Source organism: Cherax quadricarinatus, chromosome 42 (assembly GCF_038502225.1).
Source record: "Cherax quadricarinatus isolate ZL_2023a chromosome 42, ASM3850222v1, whole genome shotgun sequence".
Classification (NCBI taxonomy): domain Eukaryota; kingdom Metazoa; phylum Arthropoda; class Malacostraca; order Decapoda; family Parastacidae; genus Cherax; species Cherax quadricarinatus.
Genome location: NC_091333.1, coordinates 13,586,043 through 13,606,640, shown reverse-complemented (window position 1 = coordinate 13,606,640; position 20,598 = coordinate 13,586,043). Strand labels below are relative to the sequence as shown.

Sequence of the window (20,598 nt, the reverse complement as noted above, 5' to 3'; positions counted from 1 at the left end):
CAGAGATGGGACACAGCAGCAAGGGGCCACAGTTGGAAATTGAAGACTCAGATGAATCACAGGGATGTTAGTATTTCTTTAGTCGCAGAGTTGTCAGGAAGTGGAATAGTCTGGGAAGTGATGTAGTAGAGGCAGGATCCATACATAGCTTTAAGAGGAGGTATGAAAAAGCTCATGGAGCAGAAAAGTGATCTAGTAGCAGCCAGCAAAGAAGTGGGGCCAGGAGCTGTGTCTTGACCCCTGCAACCACAACTATTTGAGTACACACACTCACTCACAAACACACACCACAAATGACCGCACAAAAACACAAGTTTTTCTTTCTGTGGTGACCAAAAACACAAAAAGTGGGTTGCCAAAGAGCAGGACAGAGAACCAGGGGACTGGTGTATGAACTTGGGAGGAAAGATTGAGTGGCAGAGCTCATGAAAAGGGAGGAAGAGTGGGGAAGGAAGCTAGAAGCACCCAGTAAGAAAATGGAGGAGAGGATAGCTGCAGAGACCAGGAAATAGGAGTTACAAACTGTAGCAGCAGAAGCTAAGATACAGAGCTTAGAAGAGGAACTAAAAATGTAAAGCAGTTTAAATAACTGAAGAGCAGTAGAGGCATGACATCAAGAACTTCTACATCAGTCACAGACGAGAGGACTAGGGAACAAAGGAGCTATACTGTATGCAGAAATCCTATCAGGCCACCATGGAGCCTGGGAAAAGATGAAGAGTACACCAGGAACAAATGAGGGGACTGAAGAAAATGAAGGAGCTAAGTTATATACAGAGGCCCTAACAGACAACAGAAGTGCCCAGGAAAAGCTGAGAAGGAAAAATGACAGACCACTGAGCACATGGACATCAGCTAGAGAGGAGGCTGAAAGAAGGAGCACTACAATGGAGACAACTAAATCGTTTCAGAGGATGTAAAGGGAAATGCAGTGGGAGGACAAAAGGGAGAGGTCAGTTTGAAAGGGAAACTTATGAAGCATGAAGACAAGAGGAGAAAAAAGTAACTGAAAGTATCATGAAAGCAATAGGAGAGGATGACACAACCCAGTTGACAAATATTCTGAGAACAGGGTGGTTTTCAAGAGGAAAAAACGGCCATTCAAAATGATTTTCAAGGCAAAATCAGCTCGAAATAGGAACCTGCAGGAGAAGGCATGACTAAGGGATATACTAGAGGGTGTACCTCGACTGGAACAATACACAAGAAGGCAGAAATTGAAAGAGAGAGTACAAAGATGCAGGGAGGAATGAGAGGCAAAGACGGAGAGGAGCAGGAGAACCCAGACTCAGGATGAACCACCCACAGAAAGACCTCAACCACGACAACACCAATGCAGCCAAACAATCTAACCCAAAACCCACACACTGTACTCTCTGCCCCCACCCCCCTCATCACAAACTCCACCCCCACAGCAACCCCTCATAGTTCCCCACGAGGTCTCCCACTCCCCCAACCCAACATTCTCCCCAGAAATTGAAGGTTTGGTATACGAATGTACATGGAATAACAAATAAATGTGAAGAGTGCCATGAAAGAATCAAGGAGACGTCCCCAGACATCAAAGCAGTCACAGAAATGAAACTCACTGGCAGAGGGGGAGGAGGAGTTGCAATGCTCATTAAAAACTGATGGGGATTTGAGGAAATGGAAGGAATGGGCGAAAAGGATTACATAGTAGGTACAATTCAGTCATGGGGACATAAGGTAATCATTGCAGTGATGTATAACCCACCACAGAACTGCAGGAGGCCAAGAGAAGAATATGAAGAGAGCAACAGAGCAATGGTGGACACACTAGCTGAGGTGGCCAGAAGAGCTCACATGGGTATAGCAAAGTTACTAGTTATGGGCAATTTCAATCACAAGGAGATTGATTGGGAAAACCTGGAGCCACATGAGGGTCTCAAAACATGGAGAGCCAAGATGATGGATGTGGTACTGGAAAACCTCATGCATCAACATGTTAGGGACACTACCAGAGAGAGGGGAGGATGAGCCAGCAAGACTGGACCTCATGTTCACCCTGAGTAGCTTGGACATTGAGGACATCACACATGAAAGGCCCCTTGGAGCTAGTGATCATGTGGTTCTGAGCTTTGAATACATAGAGTTGCAAGTGAAGAGGGTAACAAGAGTAGGATCGAAAAAGCCAAACTACAAAAGGGGTCACTACACAGACATGAGGAACTTCCTGCAGGAGGCTCAGTAGGAAAGAGAATTGGTAGGAAAATCAGTAAACAAAATGATTGACTACATAACAAAATGCAAGGAGGTAGAGGAAATATTTGTTCCCAAAGGCAACAGAAATAATGGGAAGACCAGAACGAGCCTTTGGTTTACCCAAAGATGTAGGGAGGCAAAAACTAAGTGCACTAGAGAATGGAAAAAGTACAGAAGACAAAGGACCCAGGAAAATAAAAAGATTAATCGAAGAGCCAGAAACGAGTATGCACAGATAAGGAGGGAGGCCTAGCGACAGTACGATGACGACATAGCATCAAAAGTCAAGTCTGACCCTAAGCTGTTGTATAGCTACATCAGGAGGAGAACAACAGTCAAGGACCAGGTAATCAAACTGAGGAAGGATGATGAGGAGTTTACAAGAAACGACCAAGAAGTATGTGAGGAGCTCAACATGAGATTTAAAAAAGTATTTACAGTGGAAACCAGAAAGGACTCTGGGAGTTCAAAACAGAGATACACTGACAAGGGATATACCAACAAATGTTGGATGAAATACACACAACCGAGGAGGAGGTGAAGAAGCTGCTAAGTGATCTTGATACCTCAAAAGGGGTGGGACTGGACAGTCATTGAAACTGGGGAAACTACCTGAGGTATGGAAGACGGCAAATGTATTCCCCATTTTTAAGAAAGGAGGCAGAAACGAGGCAAGGGCCAGGAGCAGCTGAGCTGGAAAGACAGACCAAGCATAGGAGACTCAGCCAGGGAAGGGATGCTCCAATGGAACTAAAACACCTCAATGGGAGACACAGTGGGAGGACAGAAGTGCGAGATCAATTTTTGTCTACAGGCTCCAGGAAGTCGAAGGGGAAACCTATGATGAAAGAAAACAGGAGAAAAAAGTGATTGAAGGTATCATGAAAACAATAGGTGAAGGCGACATGACCCAGGTGACAAATTTTCGGAGAATTGAGTGGTTTGCAAGGGGACAGAAATGGCCACTCAAAGCAATTTTCAAGGCAGAATCAACTCGAACCATGATCTTGCAGGAGAGAGCATGACTGAGAGACAAACCAGAGTACCAGTGTGTACCTCAATCGAGATATCACAAGAGGAAAGAATGATACTGAAAGAGTACAAAAACAAAAGGAGGAACAAGAGGAAATGACAATGATGAGCAGAAGAACCCAGACACAGGTGGAAGGGCAAACACACTCTCCAGAAACACCTGCAGAAGGGCCCCAACCACGACAACCCCAAGGCAACTGAACAATCTAAACCAACACACACACACTGATCCCTCCGTCCCCAATCCCCACACCCACAGCAATCCCCTACAAGAACTCTGCCCCCATCCCCACTGCAACCCCCCATTGGCCCCTGCCTGGGCTCCTGCTCCCCCACCCCCATAATTCTCCCAGGACCACAGTTTTAGAAAAGAAGTCGAAGGTTTGGTACATGAACGCAGATGGAATAACAAATAAAAATGAGGAGTGGCATGAAAGAATCAATGACAAGTCCCTAGACATAATAGCAGTCACAGAAACAAAACTCACTGAGACAATAACAGAAGCAATCTTCTCACCAGGGACGTATAGTGTTTAGAAAGCTCTCATATTGATAGCTCTCTTCTTTACCCCAGTCCACAAATGATAGTTGTTCTCTAAGTCCATTGTAATCTGCTAAGCGAAAATCTTGGACCATTACTGAGTTATCCCTACTATCATACTTCATTCAGTGCTAAAGGTAAATGATTTGTGGTCGCATGTGCCAAGTTTCTCTGAAATTTCTAAATTATTAACAAGGGTTTCCTTGTTTGCCAGAACCAAGTCAAGCAGGTTATTTCCCCTTGTAGGTTCTGTAACAAACTGCTTTAAAAAACAATCCTGAACAACCTCTAAGAGTCGTTAGACTCTAAATTTCCAGTCAATATGACTAAAGTTAAAGTGCCCTAGAATTACTACGTTATCGTGCCTTGTGGCCCTAACACTTTCCTCCCACAGTAGTCTTCCTTGGTCCCTATCCAAGTTTGGGGGACAGTATGTCACACCTAAAATCAATTTTTTGTGCCCCTCTGAAAATTCTACCCAGACTCAGTATGTGTTTCAGACTTTATATCAGCTTTTATGCAACAATTTAAATGATCTTGGGCACAGAGTGCCACCCCACCCCCCTTTCTGGTACTTCTGTCTACTTGGATTATTATAATCATAGGGAGTGCTAAACCTGTAGGATTATACAACACATGTGGAGGGGGGGATGGAAGGTATTCAGGCTCAATTCAGGGAACTGGAGCACAGATCCAATTCCCTAGATCAAGAGCCCCTCACCAGCATCAAGGAACCTTGAGGATTTGTCTACTTGGAACAGTTTAAAACTGTGAATGTGACATTCAGCAGACATGTCCCGATTCTTCATATTAAACCAGGTCTCAGTTATGGCAAAAACATCAATGTCACCCTCACTTGCAACTAATGTCAATTCGTCCATCTTATTTCTCGCACTGTGACTCTTAGTATAATATATGTTTAGAAAACCTCCCTTCTCTCTTCCTGCTGATTTCTGTTCCTCCACTATCCCTGTTATTGTCCTTGTCACCTAGTGCCACTGGCTTTCCACTAGTCACCAATAACTCTACCTCATTCTGCCTATAACTGGTTTCCCTAAAACACACACTATCGCTACACTGAGAATTCATTGATTTTCCACAAAAACCCATATCACCATTTCTAGTTTGAAGGCCTAACAGCTCCCTCCACTGCATTGGTCAGGACCCCCACCCCAAACCTAAATAAGTGGCCCCCATCCTTGGCATACATGTAATTTCTGCTGCAGAAGAGGTCCCACTTGTCTATGAATGGTACTGCATTTTCCTTACAGTGTTTGTCCAGCCAGCAATTGACACCAATTGCCCTGGACAACTATTCATTTCCAACTCCTGGGCAAAATGCCACATATCACAAGGTTCCCACCCTTCTTCCTAATTATCTCTGTTGATGTCCTATACCTGCTAACCAAGGTCTTCACTCCTACATCTGCCAACATTGTTGCCTCCTGCAATGAGGCAGATAATAGGATTGCTCCCATTATCTTTCATGATGTCATCTAGACGGCTAAGAATATCTTCCATCTGAGCCCCAGGAAAACATACCCTCTGGTTCCTCTTCCTATCTCTAAGACAGAAAGCCCTATCCATAAACTTAACCTGACTGTCCCCAACTAAAACAATGTTCTTACTTTCACTGGCGGAGTTCGTGGCATTCTCGATGGTCTTCTTTGGGATGGCCTTCATTGGAATGGTCTTCGTTGGGACTTCAAGGGATGTCGACTCACCCTGGTCTGCCAATGCTTCCTTGGTGCTTGTTATGACGTTACCAGTAAACAACCCACATTCGCAGGGTAGCACAGAAAATGGGTTCGAAGTTTCCACAGTAGTATTCTAGTTCTTCATTGTTTCTGCCACTCCATTGGTCTTCTAGATCTTCAGCTTCGTTCCATGTTGCCCAGTCACTGACCAGGTTTCCCTCCTAACCTGAGGACTCACAACAGGAGGATTACTATGAATCCTCTTGTTTTCCTCCGTGAATCATTGTATCTTGAGCTTAGCTACCCTAAGCTGCTGGTAAAGTTGTTCAATGGAGGACATCTTGGTTCAGATTCACAGACAGTACACCAGACACATCCTCATAGAGCTAAGTACAGGTCAACACAGCTAAGTACATGTGTTCACAGAACGAGGTCAACGTCACCACTGAACGAGGTCAGGGGGTCACAGTAAAACAATTTGTTTTACCAGCACTTTCCTCCCAAAATATGTTATTATAATCAAAAGGAAGCACTAAACCTACTGGGATCATGCAGTGCTGCAGGACAGGAAATGATGCAGGATCTAAGCATAAGGGTGGAGAGGACAATAAAGGTGAAGTTAGGAGAGTCTGTGAGGAATGCTAAAGGAAGGATTATCTAAGTTTGTGTAATAAACCAGTTGCTGTCAAAAAGTCGAAGAGGGAGTCTGTGTCAAAGGTGGGGCCATCAGCAAGGAGGGAAGATAAAGTAAGGATGTTAGAGCGGTGACGACGTCGGAGGAAAATTTTGCATGCTCATCGATAGACAGGACAGTCCAATAGAATATAGGAAATTGAAACAGGAACTAGACAATTCTCACAAAGTGGAACAGGATGCCTCTCCGTGAAATACCCGAGTTAGACGAGTGTGTCCGATGCAAAGACAGTGGTGTTGTCTCCCAACCTTGGTATCGATGACAAGGCGGCCAGAAACCCTAATTTGGTTTGATAGAATGTAATTTAAGAGTCATATCAGACCAACATTGTTGCCAAAGGTTGCGAGGGTAAGTAGAAATTACAGCAAAATAGTCAGAGAATGGAATACCTCTATATTTTAGCCAGTGATACTTATCAAATTGTCAAATTATCCAGAAAAAGTTTATTTTTTTTGGCATTTGTCTTTAGCCAATGATGCAGCCTAGTGTTCCAGCCTGTGATAGTCTTTTGTTCCAGCCAGTGATGCAGACTAGTGTTCCAGCCTGAGATGTAAGTTAGTGTTTCAGCCAAGTCTTCCAGCCATTGATGCAGTCTAATCTTTCAGACAGTGGTGCATCCTAGTACCCTAGCCATTGATTCAGTCTTGTGATCCAGTCAGTTGCAGCTTAGTGTTCCAGCCAGTGATGCAGCCTAATGTTCTAACTACTGATGCGGTTTAGTGTTATGGCGAGTGATGCAGTTTTATGTTCCAGTTAGTAATGCAGTCATGTTTCAACCTTGTTTTCCAACCGGTGAAGCACTCTAGTGTTCCAGCCAGTGATGCAGCCTAGTGTCCAAACCAGTGATGCAGCTTAATGTTCCAGCTTGTGATGCAGTCTTGTTTTCTGGTGTATATCTGGAGAGGGTTTCGGGGGTCAGTGACTCTGTAGCCTGGTCTGTGACCAGGCCTTATGGTAGATCAAGGCCTGATCAAAGAGGCTGTTACTGTTGGCATGCAAACCACAGCCCGGCCAGTCAAGTACTGACTTTAGGTGCCTGTCCAGCGCCTTCTTGAAGACAGCCAGGAGTCTATTGGTAATCCCCCTTATGTATGCTGGGAGGCAGTTGATGTAGGTTTTCAATCACTGATGCAGTCTAGAGCTCCAGCCTAGTTTTCCAGCCAGTAATGTTGCCTAGTGCTCGAACCTGTGATGCATTCTAGTGTTCAAGCCAGTGACGCAGTGCAATATTCCAGTGTGATGCAGCATTGTGTTCCAGAAAGTGATGCATTGTGTTCCAGTGCCAGTAATGCAGTCTAGGGTTCTAGACAGTGATGCAGTCTTGTATTCTAGCCAGTGTTGTAACCAGTGATTTATACATGTCTAGGGTTCCACTTATGTGTTTCAACTCATGATGCAGCCTAGTAATCCAGCCAGTGATGCAGTATAGGGTACCATCTAGTGTTCCAACTAGTAATGCAGCCTGTCCAGTAATTAAGTCCAGTGTTCCAGTCAGTGATGCAGCCTAGCACTCCAGTCAGTGGTGCAACTTAGTATTCCAGCCTGTGTTGCAGTGTATTATTATTACAATCAAGACTAAGCGCTGAACCCACAAGGGTCATAGGTGCTGCAGGGTAGGGTATGTTAACTGTTTAATATACTACTTGATCTGAAACTAGCAAGGGTGGAGAGAATAACAGAGGTAGAGTTAGTAAGGGCAGTGAGGAGTGCTAAGGAAGTATAATCAAAGGTTGTGTAATCTGTTGCTCTCAAAAAATCAAGAGGGAGTCTGTGTCAAAGGTGGGACCGTCATAGAGGCAAATTCTGCATGCTCGCTGGTAAACAGGACAGTCCAATAGGATATGGCAAACTGAAATTGGAACCTGACAATTCTCACAGAGTGGAACTGGGCACCTCCATGAAAGATCCACGAGTGGGACGTGTGTGCCCGATGTGAAGACGGGAAAGTGTAGTCTAGCAACCATGGCATCGATGATAAGACGAAGGCCAGGATCCTAAACATGGCTTGACAGAATGTAATTTGCTATGAATCAACTCAGACATAGCATAAGATTATAAAGAGGAACATTGCAGCAGTAGGCCTGTTGGCCCATACTGGGCAGGTCCTTTGTAAATCCAACCTACTAACAATATTTGCCCAACCCATTTTCAATGCTACCCAAGCAATAAGCTTTGATAAATCTATTACTCATGTACAAGTTCCACTTAAATCCAACCCCTCTCACTTATGCATTTATCCAACCTACATTTGATATGGTTGCAAAGGTGGCTAGAGATCACAGCAAAATAGTCTGAGAATGAAATACCCCTATATGAAATGGGAAGGTCATGTACTGATGACCGTGCAGCAGAGTCTGCCTGCTCATTGCCCTGAACATCAACAACAGTGCAGTGTAGTTTCAGGCAATGATTCAGTCTGCTGTTCCAGTCAGTGATGCAACCTAGTGATCCAGCCAGTGATACAGTGCTGTATTTCAGCCAGTGATGCAATCCAGTGATTCAGCCTAGTGTTACAGTCTTTCTTTCCAGTACACAACCCTCAAATATGTACGAGTGGTAAATTTTGGCCAAGACATGAAAGAATTTGTCTATTTGGAGTATGTGTACAGTATAAAAAAAAATTCCTGCCCCCTTCAGTGCATGATGGGAAAAGCAAACCTCTGATCTAATCTTTGAGGTGTTTTCCAAGATGTTTTTTATGTTGTTTTTGGCTGTTTCTTGGTATCAGTTGATAGAATAAAAACAATGCTGAAACAGAGATGATTTTGGTCAGTTTTAGGACAGGAAGTAGCATGAAATAGGGCTCAAACTAGCAGAAATATTAAATTTTATTTTACGATTTTTCTGAGGAAGCTCAAGGTGTCCAACTTCCAAAAAATCTGTTTTATTGGCTTTATAGATGGGGGACATGAATAATGAACAGAGGATAGGTTGCTTTAGTGGTTGGAATGCACATAATGTTTATTTTGGACTTATTTAAATTGGAAAATTCACCAAATTACAGATGTGTGTGACTTTTATGGGGTAGTTCTGATAGATGAAAGGGTGGTTTCTTGTGTTCCATCGACAGAACAGAAGACATACTCTGAAAATAGCTAAGAGATGGTCAAACTGAGCAATAGAATTGGCTTAAAACAAAACTCAAAGTGGGCAAATTCATTGATGCTTAAGTTGCTCCCAGATTGCCAACTTTGTATACCTACATATACATAATTCTTCAAGTTTTACATCAAATCCTAAATTTTTGGTGTCATTACCTTCAGGAAAGAGATTCTCTTCCATGCCAGACTTTCTTTAAATTGCAACACTGTCAGCACTTTTAATTTTGGGGGTTGGGGCAGTGAATGGGATAAAAAAAAAAAATAGGTCCTTTGTTTCCAAAAGTTGTCTAGTCACAGATTTTGTCTGTTAAATCCTAAACCTGTTACAGCAGGATCTGTTAAATTGAGGTTTTACTATCTGACAAGTCCTGTTTATTCCCAGATCCAACTTTAATGAGTAAAAAATATTTTTGAGTATTGTATGTTACAATAACATTTTTCTATGGGCAAGCACTTGAATTTTATATTAGCCCCTAAAGAATTTTAAGGAATTAAGAAATAGTACAATGAATATTATCAAGCCTTATTATTTATTTCTATAGTAAAAATGTGCCTGGAAAAAGTAAGTCAAAGGGACTGAAGAGGAGGGCAGTATTCAAAAAACACAAAGAATGGGATTTAAGCACAAGTTATTATATTTTGTATGCAAGTATGCATTCCTTTACATCTTTATATTTTCAATGATGATATTAAATGAATGAACAAACTGTTGAAATCAACATATGTTAAATTTAGAAAGGAAATTATTATACTGGATTGGAAAAATATTATTCATACAACTGGTAGTAAGTAGAAGCAATTTAACAAAGTTCTACCATTTCTGGTAGAGATGAAAAGTACAAGCGACCTATTTGTCTTGAGCATTTTGCTTGACTTCTGAATGATGTTAGATGGTACAGCATGTGATTTTTTTTAATTTGGCTTTAACCATTTATATACTACATACAGTCATTTGTACAATATTTACAAATAAAAACCGAACTATAACTATTTTCAGACAGAATCTTCTTAAATATTTTACTGCAATAACAAGAATTACAGAATAGTGTTTTTGCCTTGATTATTCATGAATACATTTTCAAGAATCTTCTTTCTAATAAACATGTATTGCTCTCATTGGCCACATTTTAATAACAAATACTCTCCACTCACTTTAGCCACAGACCACTGAGCCAACTGTCACTGCCGTGGCCCACCATAGGCCAATAGCTAAGCTACCACATTTGTGTGTGTCAGTAGACACCTCAGTCCACAGAACCCTACATCAACAGCTGCTTCTTGTGTTGTCCCCACCATAGGACTATGGTATCACCCAACAGGTCATCATATGACAAAGATCCATGTCAGCTGATTTACCCACACTAATGCATTAACAACTTTAACCCTTGTTATTTTCCAGTTCTCTTGAAGTTATTTTAATTCATTCTTGTATACATTTCCCTCTGTCTCAAGTTTCTGCCTGACTTGTTTTACTACTTGTATACCAAGTAAATATTTTTCATAGTCCTATTACTAAAAGCAAAACAAGCATGGTTGCTTCAATGATAAAAAAAGAGCACTACTAATAGACCTTCTAACAAAGATTAATTAAAAAATGCCAGAATCACTTCTGAATTAAGGAAAAATGCTGGAGTATTATATTTAGTGTCTGTACTTTGTTTATTACCTCCTATTTTTATTCAATAAACTGTATAATGCTCTTTATATGTACAGTGGTCCCTCGTTTTTTATAAGCATCGAAAGTCATAATTTTCGAAAATCGTAACTCTTTTTCGTCAAAACATTGACTCGCATATCGTCGTTTGACTCGAAAATAGTCGTTCATCCCGAATGTGTACGCACGGCCCCGAGCGGTCTCACTCCATTCCCAGCCAGTGTGCTATTGTTTATCAGCAAGTGACCATCACTTCACAAGATTATACGATACATTTCATAATCCATTCATTTTAGTGCTTGCAACTGCTAAATAAGCCACCATGGCTCCAGGTGAGAAATATGATAGAATTCAAGAAAAACATCAATGAACAACATGAAAGTGGCGTACGTGTGGCAGAGCTGGCCAGGATATATTAAGAAACCCCATATAACCATTGCTACCATCGTGGGCAAGAAAAAAGAAATCAAGAAGTTGCTGTTGCAAAGGGGGTAATTTTTTTTTTTTTTCAACAAGTCGGCCGTTTCCCACCGAGGCAGGGTGACCCAAAAAAGAAAGAAAATCCCCAAAAAGAAAATACTTTCATCATCATTCAACACTTTCACAACACTCGCACATTATCACTGTTTTTGCAGAGGTGCTCAGAATACAACAGTTTAGAAGCATACACATATAAAGATACACAACATATCCCTCCAAACTGCCAATATCCCAAACCCCTCCTTTAAAGTGCAGGCATTGTACTTCCCATTTCCAGGACTCAAGTCCGACTATATGAATATGCTCACAAAAATGAGATCGCAAGTACTCAAAAATGTTGAAAAGTTATTGTTGGTGTGGATCACCGAGAAACAATTAACAGGAGATGGTCCCATGCAGTCGATTATTTGTGAAAAGCAAGGCAGTTGCATGACGATCTCGTAAAGAAATTGCCTGCAACGAGTACTGATATTTGTGATTTTAAGGCCAGCAAAGGCTGGTTTGAGAGATTTAAGAAATGTAGTGGCATACACAGTGTGATAAGGCATGGTGAGGCTGCCAGTTCAGACAAAAATGTAGCTGAAAAATTCTAAGTGAATTCAAGGAGTACAGTGGACCCCCGGTTAACGATGTTTTTTCACTCCAGAAGTATGTTCAGGTGCCAGTACTGACCGAATTTGTTCCCATAAGAAATATTGTGAAGTAGATTAGTCCATTTCAGACCCCCAAACATACACGTACAAATGCACTTACATAATTGGTCGCATTCAGAGGTAATCGTTATGCGGGAGTCCACTGTACGTAAAGACTAAACAATTCAAACCACAAGTGTTCAATTGTGATGAAACAGGACTCTTTTGGAAGAAAATGCCAAGGACGACCTACATTACTCAGGAGGAAAGATTTGTGGAGAAACATCACCCTGACAAAGCTGTTGCAAACCGTGTCGGCAACATGTACAATGACAAAGTCTTGACCCATTTTAGGGAAATTTTAGAGATGCCAGAAACAGAGCTCTCTGGCCAAGTATTTAGTGCCACAGGTGTGCAGCGGTTCTCAAGCTGGTCCTAGCGACAGTAAAAAACGAAGAAGGGAAGTAACTCCAGAAAAGGACTTCATACCTGAAATCTTTATGGATGGGGATTCTCCTTTCAAACAGTAATTAATCCAACCTCTCCCCTCCTCCAGTCTTCCATACACTAAGAAGAATCACCAATACATTTAAGTGTTATGCTGTTAATGTTTCGTTCTTCATGTCTCATTGTTTTCTGTGTATCTACATCTATATTTCATGTAAAAAATTATTTTGTTTTAATACTTCTGGGTGTCTGGAACGCATTAATTGTATTTATATTATTTCTTCTGGGGAAAATGGTTTCGCAAATTGTCAATTTCGATAATAGTCACCCTCTTTGGAATGGATTAATTACGAAAAACGAGGGACCACTGTATTTACAAAGAACATGAACAGCAAGTTCAAACAGTATATACATACACATACAAGCACTGTAATTTCTGAAATTCAGTAAGAATAGAGACTTCATGCCATAAAAGGCATGAAGTACAGTATGTACTCATTTTTTTTTTTTTGGTAAATTCAACAACTAAAATCCTACACAGCTTTAATAGACTAACTGGTTTGTTCTGATATCATTTCATCATCCTACAGTATCACATAAATTGGTTGTACAGTAGTAAAATTCCTAGGAACAATATAAAATGCCTAATAATAAAGATATAAGCAGTATTTATATTAATTCATAAAGTAATTTTTGGTCAAAGCCAGTACAATAGTTCTAAATACACATCATTCATGATTGGAAAGTAACTAATAAAAGTTTTCCACAAAAATTAATAACAATAACCTCAAACTTTTAAATTTACAAAATTTTACAAAGCCATTTTCTTTGAGAAGTGTCATTACTAGATTTTCCATGTATGAAATAATAATTTTTATCTTACTAGTTTAAAGCAAATAGTTAATCTACACTGATCTTTTCATCAAATTTTCAATATAATTCCAAAATCAAGAATTCACATTAAATTCCACAATGATGCATTAAGCATTATACAGTGACTTAAAAATCCATTATATTATTTGAAAGAGATAAAAATGAGATCATTAAAGCATTTGAACTCCATCAATATTAACTAACTTAGCCAGTTCACTCTTGCCAGAATCATTCTTCTCTTCAGCATTTCCCCATTCCCCTAAATCCCCAGCCATCACATCCTTCCACCTGTTTGTTTCTGCTTCTTCTCTCTGAAAAACAGTGATACATTACCAAAAGTATACAAGCTGCATAAAACTTAAAATATCCAAAAGCAAAATGAACATGTTTATTTTCACACACAAAACACAAAGAGAGGAGTGACAAATGTACCATGAATATTATGTTTATTTGACATCCTCTATACCCACTTTCTTTGGACGAATTATTCCTATAATCCTATTAATGTTTTGCCATTAATGAAACTCAATGAAAAAATTCTGCTCTCATCTTTAATATCAATCATTAGTAAAAATTAGTATGTAATAATACTGAGAAGCAAGGTTATACGGGGAAAATTACTAAATACATACTAACAGGTTATGTGAGGCTATATACAGTTAGGTAAAATTTTTTACTAGTTAAAGCCTAATTCTTAAGTTAAACAAGCAAATGCTTTTCACACACACTTAAAATTTAGTACTACAGTTAAGCCCAATATATTTTTATATATTAATTTCAATATTATTATTATAATCAAAAAGAAGCGCTAAGCCACAAGGGCTATACAGCGCTGCAGGGTAGGGAAGGAAGCAAGGGAATTGGATGGCAGAAGGGAGGGGGGATGATCAGCAGGTTACAGAAAACAGCGGGGCAGGGGATAGTACGGGGGTAGAGGGTAGCTAGAGATACAAGTAGAAAGGGCTGAACGTATCAAAATTTGTGGAGTAAGTCAGTCGTTGTCAAAAAGTCAATGAGAGAGTCCGGATGAAAGGTGGGTCCATCAGCGAGAAGGGAAGGTAAAGAGAGAGCAGCGGGGCGAAGACGACGACAGAGGTAAATTCTGCGTGCTCGTTGATAAAGTGGGCAGTCCAACAGAATGTGGCTGACTGATAATGGAGCTTGGCAATTCTCACAGAGAGGAGCAAGACGCCTCTCCATGAGATATCCATGAGTAAGACGAGTATGGCCAATGCGAAGACGGGAGAGAGTAGTCTCCCAACCTCGACACTGGTGATAAGAAGACGGCCAGTAACCTATACTCGGTTTAATAGACTGAAGTTTGTTGCCGAGCATAGTAGACCAACGTTGTTGCCAACGGGTGTGAAGGTGGGAAGATATTACAGCAAAATAGTCCGTACATGGAATACCTCTATAAGAAACTGGTAGGTCATGTACTGCTGACCGCGCAGCAGTGTCTGCCTGTTCATTGCCCTGTACGTCAACATGACCAGGGACCCAACAAAAAACAATATCTTTATGCTTAGTAAAGATGCGGCGTAGCCAAAGTTGGATACGGAGGACTAAGGGGTGAGGTGTATCAAATTTTTGTATAGCCTGTAAAGCACTAAGGGAGTCTGAGACAACCACAAATGATGACACAGGCATAGATGCAATACGGATAAGTGCTGTAAGGATGGCATATAATTCAGCAGTAAAAATACTAGCTGAAGATAGTAAATGCCCTTGTACGACGCTGTCCGGAAACACTGCTGCGAATCCTACGCCGTCAGAAGACTTAGAACCATCTGTGTACACAGCAATGGCATGAGAATGAGAGTGAAAGTGGTCAAGAAAAAGAGAGCGGGAAGCGACCGTAGACAGTTGGGCTTTCGAGCAAGGGAGGGAGAAAGAACAGACTCGAACAGCTGGAACTTCCCAGGGGGGTAGGGAAAAGTGTGATGCTACATGTACATAGAAAGGTGGTAGTTGAAGAGAAGACAAGAGCGAATGAAGGCGAAGAGAGAAGGGACGGAGTAAGCAGGGGCGGCGAACAAATAAAGAATGTCTACTAATATCAGTGACCATTCTATAAATGGAAGGATTGCGGAGATCATGAGAGCGTACATAGTAGCGCAGGCAATGGGCATCACGGCGATCGGATAAGGATGGAACGTTCGCTTCTGCATAGAGGCTTTCGACAGGGGAAGAGCGAAAAGCACCAAGGCATAAACGTAATCCTTGGTGATGAATGGGGTTAAGGCTAGAGAGAGTAGCAGGAGATGCCGCTGAATAGATCTGGTCACCATAATCAAGTTTCGATAAAATAAGGGTGGAATGTAGGTGAAGGAGGGTTCGACGATCAGCTCCCCACGAAAGATGAGCAAGGGTTTTAAGAAGGTTCAGCCGGCTGTGACAAGTTGCCTTCAGAGAGGTAATGTGAGGTTTCCAGGATAACCTACGATCAAAGAGGAGGCCCAGAAACTTGACTGTATCACGTTCAGGGATACGTGAGCCATAGAGGTACAAAGGATGATCAGAGATGACAGAGCGTCTAGTGAAAGTGATTTGGTGGGTTTTAGTGCTGGAAAATTTAAACCCATGTGTGGTGGCCCAATTGGAAACACGGTCGACTGCATGCTGGAGAGAAACTGTAAGGAGGTGACAGTCAGCGCCTGCACAGGCAATAGCGAAGTCATCAACATAGAGTGATGACCAAATATTTGATGGAAGACTAGAGGCCAAATCATTAATAGCAAGGAGAAAAAGTGTTGTGCTCAGAACACATCCCTGGGGGACACCTTCAGCTTGGATAAAGTCCGGGGAGAGCACATTATTAACCCGAACACGGAAATGCCTGTCAGTTAAAAAGTTCTTAAGGAAGGATGGTAGATTGCCTCGAAGGCCTAAGGAGTGGGCTTGGGCTAAAATATTATACCTCCAAGTTGTGTCATATGCCTTCTCAAGATCAAAAAATATGGCAATAACTGAGTGGTTATTCGCAAAGGCATTACGAACATACGTATCCAAGCGCAGTAAGGGGTCTATGGTAGAACGTCCCTTACGAAAGCCATATTGACGAGTGGAGAGACTGTTGTGTGTCTCTAAATACCACACTAAACGTCTATTTACTAGACGTTCCATTACTTTGCAAACTGCACTGGTAAGAGCAATGGGACGATAGTGGGAGGTTTCATGTCCCGTAGTGCCTGGTTTGCGGAAAGGGAGAACAATGGCGGATTTCCACAGCTGTGGAAGAACTCCTTGTGACCAAATAAGATTGTAAAGGCGTAATAGGACTGCAAGGGCTGACTGATGTAAATGTTGTAGCATACGAATATGAATGTCGTCGGGCCCAGCTGCCGATGATCGACAAGCTGAGAGTGTTGCCTCCAGTTCTTGAAGTGTAAAAGGCACATTATACTGTTCTTCTCTGAGAGAAGAAAAGTCCAAGGGTGCTAACTCTCTGGCAGACTTTGAGGAAAGAAATGAGGGGCATAGATGGAGTCCCTGAGAAATACGGACCAGATGATTGCCAATTTCATTGGCAACATCTAGTGGGTTTGCTATATCAACACCGGCAACCCGCAGAACAGGAGCCGGGTCAGGAGAATATTTACCACTCAGTTTTCGTACTTTTTTCCAGACTGCACTCATAGAGGAAGCAGAGGTGATGGTGGAGACATAATCTCGCCAGCAAGTGCGTTTAGCGTCACGGATGACACGGCGAGCGATCGCACGCTTCTGTTTAAAATCAAGGAGTCGCTCTGTGGTTCTATTGTACCGGTACCTGCCCCATGCAGCGCGTTTCAAACGTACTGCACGAGCACAAGCAGGAGACCACCAAGGCACGCATTTCTGAGAATGCCTGCTCGAAGTTTGGGGTATAGAATGAGAAGCTGCGGTGAAAACGGAGGATGAGAAGAGGTGTAAAAGCTCATCGATGGAGGACGAAGAAGGAACCTCTTTAAAAACAGTCAGGTGTGAGTAAAGGTTCCAATTTGCCCGATTAAATTGCCAGCGTGGGGTGCGAAGAGGTGGCGAATATGAAGGGGAAGTAAGAATGATTGGGAAATGATCACTGTCATGTAAGTCCGGGAGAACAGACCAAGTAAAGTCTAATGCGGCGGAGGAAGAGCAAACTGAGAGATCGATGCAAGAGAGAGTATGAGTCCGAGGATCAAAATGGGTGTGAGTACCTGTATTTAAAACATGGAGGGGGTGGGTGGCAAGAAAAGCCTCTAACTGAATTCCACGGGAATCACAGTGAGACCCTCCCCAGAGAAAATGGTGGGCATTAAAATCACCAAGTAACAGAATTGGTGGCGGTAATGACGAAACAAGGAAGGCAAAATCCGGAATAGATAATGCCCGAGAAGGAGAGAGATATAAAGAACAGAGCGTATACCACCTATGTAAGTGGATACGGGCTGCTGTGTAATGCAGCGAAGTATGAACAAATAGCTGATGGTACGGAATATCAGTGCGGAGAAGAAGGGCACTTTCATTAAAGGTCCCATCAGGAAAAGGATCTGAAGAATACAATAAATTATAGCCTGAGATGTGAGAAATAACAGCAGAGTGTAATTTTGGTTCCTGTAAGCAAACACCAACAGGGGCAAACTGGGAGAGTAACATCTGAAGCTCACCCCGATTACCCCTGAGGCCACGTATATTCCACTGTAAAAAGGCCATGAATGGCAATGATAAAGATACTTGAAATCCGCAGGTAAGGGTTCCTACGGACTAGGAGGGTTAGAAAAGTCCACATGCGGAGGCAGTGGAAAATGTTCAAGCAGCGAAGGAACGGTGCGCTGTGAAGAAAGGAGTTGCGCAGATGGAGCAGAGGAGAGAGAAAGAGCGGAAGGTGGATCAGTGTCCATTGATGGTTTGGTCTCTGCAATATATTCAGAGATTGCTTCAAGTGTTTCAGAATTCAGAGATGTTGTATGGGAGACAATATTGGGAATGGTAGGGGGAGGATGAGTAAAGATTGGAACTGTATTGGACTGTACCAAGGTAGGGGGAGGCGAAAGGGTGGAGGGAACTGGAGAAGCGTGGCAGGGGACAGAAGAGACAGGAACCTGGGAGGTAGCAGAAGAGGAAGAAACTTGGGAGGGAACAGGGGAGGAAGGTACATTACGAGGAGGAGGGTGAACCTCTGCACTTGTAACTGAGCCAGTGAGAGGGGAAGAACTAGGGACAGAGACAGGGAGGGTAAAATGAGGAGGTGGAAGATGGGTAGGAGGTGTTACCGGACCTTTTTTTGACTTTTGAGAAGTAGAGGGACGATTGGGAAGAGGTGTCGTACGAGGTCTCGTCGATACTGAGGCTTGTAAGAGAGAACTCGAAGAAGCGAGATTAGACTGAGGCGTTGAAGTAGGGACGTCTGAGCCGAGGACAGCAAAAGGATTAGATACAGGAGTGATTATGGGAGAGGTAACCACAGAGGTGGGTGTAGAAGATGGGATACCAGAAGTGGGGGGACGTTTTGAAACACGGGAATAAGAAACACGTGGGAGTCTCCCTTGGAGGCGGAGATGAGAAACTGCCATGGCATAAGGGAGACCTTCTGTCTCTTTGAGGTAACGGATTTCCCGCTCGTTTAAATAGACCTGACAACGGCGAGAGTACGAAGGGTGAGCCTCATGACAGTTAAGGCAAGAGGGAGATCGATTGCAAGACGTATTAGAATGGTCATCGGCACCACAGACTGGGCATTCGGCGATAGATCTGCAATATTTCGCTGGATGGCCAAATCGCCAGCAATTTCTACACTGTTGTGGTGTAGGGATCACCTTTCGAACTTGTAACCGATGTCCTGCTATATAAACTGAGGATGGGAGTTCTCGGCTGTCAAAAGTTAAACGAGCCACATTGCTAGGGTATCGTCTCCGCCCACGGGCAGGAAGAACGTAAGTGTCTACCTTGAGGATTGGGAGATCTTGGAGTTCCAGCTGTTCTAGAATGTCGGTGCCACATGTCTGGAAATTTTGCTGAACTATGGTATGGGGCAGAATAACGGTACCACTACAAGAATTGAGGGAATGATGTTTTTCAAGGGTGACAGGAACAGTATCTATATGGGAAAGACGAGAGAGCTCACGAGCCTGGGTAGCATTCTGTACGGTAATGATGCGCGTACCGCTCTTAAGAGCATGAAAAGAAATATCTTTACCAACATGGCGTAGGAGTGCCTTGCCAATACTATGGTCAGAAAGATAGGCAGTAGAGGAAGTTGGTCGTAAAGTGAAGAATTTAGTCCACTGTTCAGTCTGAAACTGAGCGTGGAAAGGTAGTGAAGGACGTGTCGATCTTTTCTGAGAAGAACGAGAAGGTGAAGGTGGAGAAGTATCATCAGCAGGTAATTGTCGTTGACGTTTAGGCGTGGGACCAGAGTTGGTCCGACGTGGAACGGGTCGGCGATTTGAAAATTGCCGCACCGTAGAGGGAGAGGCCGGAAGCATAGTCAGAGGAGAGCGAAGGTCTGATAAATCGAAGGAGTCAGTCGAGGCCTCAGCACCTGAAGCAGGTGAGGAAACAGCACCGGCAATAGGTACAGAGGCATGAGGAATGTCTGAAGAGTGGTCCAAAGACGAGGCGGGGTCAGAACGGGGTGCGGTATCAAGAAGGGGCCCGGGGGTACCAGGTTCATGGACTAGGGCTGCCATGGTTAGGTTACTTCTTTCTTTTTGTTTTTAAGAAAAAAAAAGAAAGAAGAAAAGAAAATAAAAATAAAAAAAAGAAAAAAAAAAGGGGGGACCGGGGAGGGATAGTTCCTAGGAGGAATGAAAGGGCCAGAAATCTCCCTCCGCGCCCAAGAGGACTCGACACCGCTAGTAGCGCAGATGCAGCATGGAACCCGTGCCATACCCTACCCTTCATGCCAGTAAACCAGCAATCTGGGATAGCAACCTCACATCTGCCGAGCTACCTCGGTGGACAAAAGAGAGGGCGGCCGGATATCCGCCACAAAGCATACCTCCTTCAGCCACCACCCCCGGAATCCGAAAGGTGGCTTCCAGAGATACACCCGTCGCCCAAAAGACACCCAAAGCTACTCCGGGATACCGGAGAGGGATCGGGACATCCCTAGGCAATCCAGATTCCACGGCAAACTACGCCACCGCCAAGAAACCTCAACGGAATGGGATCGACCCCGGTGTCCTTTCCTCTACCTAGGAACTAGCGTGCCTGTGGGAGAAATCCCAAAGGACAAAAAGAGGAAGGGCAAAAGGGAGGAGT

General features: G+C 42.9%; 1 protein-coding gene across 3 annotated transcripts in view; it reads right to left on the bottom strand.

Annotated features, from left to right (window-relative positions):
* Positions 1 to 9,799: 9,799 nt before the first annotated feature.
* The window catches only part of LOC128695708 (peptidyl-prolyl cis-trans isomerase FKBP4-like), a 127,340-nt gene continuing 116,541 nt past the window's right edge, over positions 9,800 to 20,598 (bottom strand). For all 3 annotated transcript variants that reach the window (XM_070093297.1, XM_070093299.1, XM_070093298.1), the window contains one exon: positions 9,800 to 13,685. In XM_070093297.1, coding sequence (XP_069949398.1) covers positions 13,545 to 13,685 — 141 coding nt within the window. In that variant the 3' untranslated portion in view covers positions 9,800 to 13,544. The remainder of the gene's footprint in view (positions 13,686 to 20,598) is intronic.